This window comes from Dicentrarchus labrax, unplaced genomic scaffold (genome assembly GCF_905237075.1).
Source record: "Dicentrarchus labrax unplaced genomic scaffold, dlabrax2021, whole genome shotgun sequence".
NCBI classification, from domain to species: Eukaryota; Metazoa; Chordata; class Actinopteri; family Moronidae; genus Dicentrarchus; species Dicentrarchus labrax.
The window spans coordinates 512,264-519,620 of NW_026136702.1; the positions used below are offsets into that span (position 1 = coordinate 512,264).

The 7,357-nt window shown below is 43.1% G+C and overlaps 1 protein-coding gene across 3 annotated transcripts in view; it reads left to right on the forward strand.

Annotated features, from left to right (window-relative positions):
- sertad2b (SERTA domain containing 2b) overlaps nucleotides 1-6,387 on the forward strand; it is a 41,396-nt gene extending 35,009 nt beyond the window's left edge. For all 3 annotated transcript variants that reach the window (XM_051426182.1, XM_051426192.1, XM_051426172.1), the window contains exon 2: nucleotides 357-6,387. In XM_051426182.1, coding sequence (XP_051282142.1) covers nucleotides 361-1,650 — 1,290 coding nt within the window. In that variant the 5' untranslated portion in view covers nucleotides 357-360 and the 3' untranslated portion in view covers nucleotides 1,651-6,387. The remainder of the gene's footprint in view (nucleotides 1-356) is intronic.
- Nucleotides 6,388-7,357: the final 970 nt, after the last annotated feature.

The following is a 7,357-nucleotide window of genomic DNA, read 5'->3' on the forward strand; positions in this document are numbered from 1 at the left end:
ACCGAGTTAGAAATTCTCCATTAACAAACCCAGCAGGGAGAACAGTTTTTAAGATATTTTCTGGGCTTTTTATGCCTTTATTTTGATAGGACAGGTAGAGATAGACAGGAAATAGGTGAGAGAGAGAGAGAGAAAGAGACAGAGAGAGAGAGAGAGAGAGAGAGAGAGAGAGGGACTACATGCAGCCACTGAACGTCTGTTACTAAGCGGCTCTCATTCCTTGGAGGCAGACCTTTTAAATTAGCTAAATAAAATAAAACAACGATGGATGCAACCAATCGCCGACACGCTTGCTGCTTCCTTAAGTTGAGCCACAAATAAACTCCTGTCCCGTCTCTGTGTTTTTGTGTTTCCAGATATATGTTCGGTAAAGGTGCGAAGCGGAAGCTGGACGAGGATGAAGAGGGGCTGGAAGGCAAAACGCTGGAGGCGTCGGTGGCGGGAGGGGGACTAGGCCTCGGTCCCGAGGGCTTGTCCAAGGTGTCGTACACCCTTCAACGGCAGACCATCTTCAACATCTCCCTGATGAAGCTGTACAGCCAGCGGCCGCTTGGCGAGCCCAGCCTGGAGCGCCGCGTCCTCATCAACAACATGCTGCGACGCATCCAGGATGAACTCAAGCAGGAAGGCTCCCTGCGGCCGCTGCTCTTCCCGCCCTCGCCGCCGCCCGACGACCCCATGGATGAGGGCTTCCGCGAGGCGCCGCCCTCCTTTGGCGTTTTGTCAGCGACGGCGCAAGTGTCCCAGCCGTCTGCGCTGTTGATGCCGGCGATCGCTCCGCCGTCTTCACCCCACCCAATGGTGCCTCCCCACTGCCAGGCATCCACGGCCGGCCACCACCGCGCGGAGGCCTGCCCCACCCCTCTGGAAGCCTGCCTCACTCCCGCCTCTTTACTGGAGGAGGATGGTGGAGATTCGGCCTTCTGCGCTCCATCCCCGCCCACTCCTCCTCTGTCGCCTCCCCCGGCACAGCCTCCCCCGTTACCGTCGGCGCTCCTGAGCCAGGTGTCCCCCAGGGTCCCTGTGCCTGCCTCGTCCAACGACGGTTTCCCCTCCGCTCTGAGTGACATGGAGTTGGGTCCTCCCACAGCCATAACAAGGACAGCAGCAGCTAATACTACGACCGTGACTACCTCCCCGGCTCCCACGCCACTCACCCAGCCCGCCCACTTAGCGCCCCTCTCCCCAACACCCACGGGCCTACCCAGAGACTGCAGGACCATGGGTGCTAAACCAGAGGCAGCTGGCGTCTTGCTAGCGGAAAGCCGCTGCGCTGAGCTCCGACCGATGGACGCTCTGCCCACACTGCCCCCTGGTGGCCTGGTAGACATTTCCTCCTCTCCTTCCTCCCCTTGTTCCTCTTCCTCACCCTCGGGGTTTCTCTCAGACTTGGCACTGGACGATGTCCTGTTCGCCGACATCGACACGTCCATGTATGACTTTGACCCCTGTATGACGGCGGGGGCCGTGGGCGTGACGGCAGGTGGCGGCCTCGCCAAACTGTCGCCGGTAACTGTGACGGCGGATGACCTCCTCAAATCGCTGGCGGCGCCGTACAGCGGCCCCGCCCCCCAGGTTTCAGCCAATCAGCCTTTCAAAATTGATCTGACAGAACTGGACCACATCATGGAGGTGTTGGTTGGCTCGTGACTCACGGACGCCGCCACCTCAGAAACACACAGACCGTTTCATCCCGAGAGCAGACTGGAATGATGCGTTTGGGATCGATTTGGGCGTTTTCCTGGTTGTTGTTTTTATGGTTTTTTTACTCTCTTCAAAGGTCGGTAATTGTAAACATCGATGGTGATGTCAATTAGTACTACTATGACAACTACTACTACACAACACTGTGCATGCACTGTGCTCGCCTTTCCAAATATGGAAATGAAGTAACCGGGAAACAAAGACACACATGAGTTTGTATTTCTATACTTGTGAGGACCTCCATTGACTCTATTCATTCCCAAATTCCCTAATTTAAATCCCAGTTTTAATCTCTAACCCGAGCCTAAGCCTTAACCCTAAAAAGTAACTGTAAATAGAGGAAATTAGGACCTGCAAATTGTCCTCATTCTGGAGGATTTTCGCAATCATTCTATTCTTGTGAGGACGTTTACTCTTCACAGATATAGAAATGTGAACCACACATGCGCGCACACACACACACACACACACACACACACACTGAATTCATGGCTTTTAGCAGATGAGTGCCTTTCAAAATGACCACTTATTCAATTCCTGTTTTTACAGTATTTCTTCTTTTTTTTTTCACTTTAACAGCCTAGAGAGGTCACTCCTCTATGTTTGTTTTTTTTAATTTATTGTATTGTATTAAAACTATTATTAAGTGAGGTAATTTCTCATGATCAAATAATAATTATTTAATCTTTATCTTATTACAGATGCTATGTTTTATTTGTAAAGCAAGCATAAAAAGGTTTTTTACGAGGAGTACCAGTGTGCTACATTTACATATTAGCTTGGCTATATAATTACGCTTTGGGAACCGCTGTAAAACTCGTCGCCTGGTTGTTTGTTAAACTCTTTTGGTAGAAGTCTGTTCTTGTACACATCATGTCTATGAATTCAGTTCAGAACTTTAGTCTTTCCCTTCCTCATCGGCAGGCTCTTATAACTGTGCTGGATGCTGTTTTACATGTCATTTGGGCTAGTTATCATGCATCAGTTACAGCAGAACTCAAATGAGCTACACCCACAGGAAAACTGGACGTGTTTACATTGGAAGCGGCCTCCCGGTTGGATGTAGATGATCCGAAAAAATCCAACCTAAGCTGTGGCTCTCACAGATTGCAGGGAATTGTGGTACCAATGTCGAATACTCAGCATCACACAAAGAAAACTGAATATTTGGGTAGAAATGCCGTATTTTTGGTTTGGTTTCTACAGAATTAGCAACATGATTGACAGACAAAATTACAGCACAGCGTACAGTATTACACACAGCCCGTATTTGCAGAGTATGTTTACTTGTGTTTAGAATAGGAGCCCTGTGTCAAATCGCAGGGTTCTGCTCACTTCTTGAGGCTAACCCACCTGGAGGGTTAAATCTGTCTCGTAAATAATTTGAATGTGGATTTTCACTGAAGTAGGAAACTAAAACCACAGTGTTAACAGGATACTGCAATAATGCATATGTCAAATCGCATGGGCCGCCCATGCACATGCCACTATGTGTGACTTTTGGCACAAAAAGACAAAATGTGATAGCTAAGTGCTGCATCAAAGATGAGGGTCACATGAGGATTCCTAAGGTCTGCATGTTTTTTTTCCCCCAGCAGATCACACACACGGTTTTAAATAGAATCACAGTCGAACCTGTTATAGTCTATCTAGCTGAAGTTAAAACAAATGTTCCATTAGTTTGGTAAAATAAGGAAGTTGGATGTTGTATTTGATAATTTAGTGGTTGAATTCCATCCTCAAGTCACAGATTTGGCTATTAACTGTGGTGTTCCACGTGAAAGGCATACAAATGTAATGTAAATGTATGCAAAAGCCTGAAAACACTGATCAGTCATCTACATCTACCTGATCAGTAGAGATGTTCCGATACCATTTGTTTCTTTCCGATGCCTAACTTTCCGTATCAGATGAGTACCAAATACATGTGTATTAAAAACATATATACGCGCTACTTTTAAAAAACATATACTAGTAAAGGTCTCTAAAGACTGGGAGAAACTCTCCACCTGCGTACCCGCATATATAGCTTAAATTAAAATTAAAGTTACCTGATACATCGGGTTTGTGCCACTGCTCGGCTGTGTGAACGCTCTCCTGTTAGTTCTATAGTTCAGGAAACTCACAAACAGCAGAGATCAGTGTCTCATCCATTGTAGTTGCCAGTGGTTGTCAGTAGTCAGAGGGCAGGAAGAAAGCATCAGGTCCCGTTTTGGTGCTAATAAATTCTTTGGTATCGGATCAGTGCACAGTACTCAGTAAGGTGTCGGAAAACGCTGGTATTGGTATCGGAACAACTCTACCTATCAGACTGCTGACCTTCATTCACAATGAACCGATCCACAGCCACACAAAAGCTTCTGCAAGGATTAGTTGTTGGCACCAGAATAGTTATAATTAGCAAATCACACATCAACCATCTTTGGTTTTATGTAGAAGTCAAACTAGTTACAGGACCACAGGATAGGACAGTTTTAGGAGTTTGTTTTTAAGAGTTCATACAACAAAACAAGTTGTAAAATGTCTTTTTTTGCTACAATGTTCAGAAAGACGTAAGCAAAATGTCAGGCAGAGATTTTAACTAACAGGCTGAATTGAAGGAAAAATCCACCCTGGGATACATTTACACTTATTTATTTTCACCAGTCGTTAAAGTTCACTGCATTTCAGGACTTTTTATAAATGCTGTAATTGTCTTGAGGCTACTTTTGGTAAAACTGGATTCTGCGTGTGAATGTTGAGTATCAGTGTAGAACGGAGGCTTTTCAAAATCCCTCAGTTTGCTGTTTAATAGGTCTGTGTATTGGCGATACGATATGTATCACCATACAGGGGTTACAATTCAATATAATGTGATATATTGCAATGCCAATTTAAAAAAAAACTGTCATATTATAAACAACACCATATGCATAAAATCTGAGTTAAAAAAGTTAACTGTTTTTATGCAACCAGAACATTTGTATTTATCACAGTCGCTGTAACATCCAACATCATAGCCCTCAGTGTATGTGTACAACACTGCTATCTAGCGGTAGGGGGTTCAAACACAAAAATCAATACAGTGTTTTTGAGAATCGATACAATATCAGAAAAAAACATTGCAATACGATATTTTTGGATATTTTCTTACACCATTGATGTTTAAAGCTGCATTCATTGTGTTTTTGTCCACTTGGGGGCAACAGAAAAGCTCAAAACATAACAGTGACATATTGTCACCCTATAAAGTTGTTTTGGTGAACATTTTAGATGTACTGGAGATGAAAGTTAGCCAGAAAACCAGGACAGTGAGCTAAAAGAATGCTCCAACATGCTGTGTAATCATTTAATACAATAATTTCTCTGCCAACAGACTCTGCTGTGCACTGTATCTTATCATTATACATATCAAGACGCTGCAGTGGTCCAGAAATGCAGGATACATCACCACTAGGTGTTGGAAGGAATTTTGGGTGGATTTTTCCTTCAAAAGTAAAGACACAAATAACACAAGAAACCCTAAAAATGTCTCTGTCTACCAACTCAGCCTTGCTTTGGTGTAATATGTTAATAGTGTTTCTAGCAGAGGTCCCAGCTGACGGGACTCAGTAGTGGTTAATGGGAAAGAATGTGTTATCTGGAATCCAGTCTCACTCATTTTACTGTTAGCCAACAGCAGTGAGGTCGGGGGCCATGTTAAACCTTGTTCCAATGGAAGATCTTTAGTATCCATGTGTGCATTTGACCTCAACTAGTATGTAAATGAACTGCATTTGAACTGAATTCAAAGCCGAGTGTGAACCGAGCAGAAAGCAGCACCAACTAATACTGTTTGCAGATGACTGCGTCTTGTTTCTTTCACTATGTTTGAATTTTGGAGTGCTTGTTTTTTTTTGGGGTCAATGAAGTTATTTATTCGTATTGTTTTTTTCTTTTCTGTGTAAATATATTTATTTTTGATGTGAAGTGAACATTTGGATTGTAAATGTGTGTACAGAATGTGTGGTAGGAATGTACTTCAGATAGGAATGTATCTGAGTGTGGAATTATGGGTGGAAGCCATTTTTTTTTTTATACATAGGTAGTTATATTATCTTGTTTATCTGTTTGTTTGTTGCTTTGTTACTGATTTATCTTTTTGTGGGGTGGCGGCCACAACCTTTTACATCTTTTTGTACTCGTTTCATTCATTCATCTTTTTCCAGTTGAAGGCGAACAGTTCATGCAGCAATACTCAAAAACCCGTCTCCAACCTTCAGATGTCAATACTCCAAAGCCTGTCATAGACGCTTCAATGCCAAAAGTAATGTACATAGTATGAACAACATTCAAGCTCCTGAGACTTTTTTGATCAGTGTTTGTTACCGAATCTGTTTTAGCGCTGTCTGAGCGTGTGGCGGCTCGAAATCGCCGAGAAAGACCGGCCGCAGTCAAGGCTGATTTCCTCTAAGAAGGCTGTATTTTACACAGACCTCAGAGCTGTGCCTTTTTCTATGCAATAGAACACAAACACAGAGAGAGAAACTGTCAGCTGATCACTGTATGGGATCCAAATGTGGACTGTAGATAAAATATATATAAATATATACATATAGTATATGAGATAATGGACAGCTGTCTATGAATTTGAAACAGTCTTACTTTTGTAGTTTTATATATATATATAAATGTATATATATATACAATAAACTGTAAAAAGAGCAGATGTCTCCTTGTTTTCTGATGTTGTGTACTGTCTTGTTCTTTGTTCTTATAAACACATTCACCTTCATTTTTATATAATTAACTGACTTTTGACCAGTTTGTGCCCTAATGGATTAAACCAGAGTTAAACGTTGCTGTACAGTGCAAACATCCAAAGGTTAGAACAGATATAACGATATAAAACAATAAAAACTCTTGCCTTAAGCCTAATAACAAAACCGAAACTTCAGCTGTTAGAGCGCAGACAACCTGTCCATTATCGGCGTTTCCAGAGGGGGTTGCACGGACCACCTGTGAAATCTGATTGGCCAGCTGTCATGTTGTTACCCTGCCCTTATCCACTCTGCACTGTCTTTAAGAGGCTGTAGCAGGCACCAACCATGTCATGCTAGCATGTTGGGAAGAGGGCAAAATGATGCTGCAAATTTAGGCTAAATGTTGGCCATGGAAAAACTGAAATGGCCATTTTCAATGGGATTCCTTGACCTCTGACCTTAAGATATCTCAATGAAAATGGGGTCTATGGGTAGCCATGAGTCTGTCCTTTGCAGACTTCATGCTAATCCCGTATTTTGGCCTAAAACTGCATATATCTAAATATATTGAGGCAGGAACCAAAACCTTCACATTCCCCCAAAAAATCACCACCAAACATTCGGAAGATATCCTCCTTCCTGAATGTCTCACTGTTGGCCCTAATTTCACCCTGCAGCTAAAGAATGACGCAAAATTGGAAATTAAAAATTCTCAGAACAACTGATTTGCGTGGGAAACACATGAATACATTCGATTCTCTTCAAAGCTTTCTGGGTGTTTTAAGAATGAGTGACTCCTTCAGATGGCTATTTTTACAGCACAGGAGATTCTTTTAGAAGGAAATGTCTCCAGGCTGAGGGATACCAGGATAATGTGGTCCTCTATGGAGCCCCAAAGCTGACAAAACTATAGATTATGAATTAATACATCA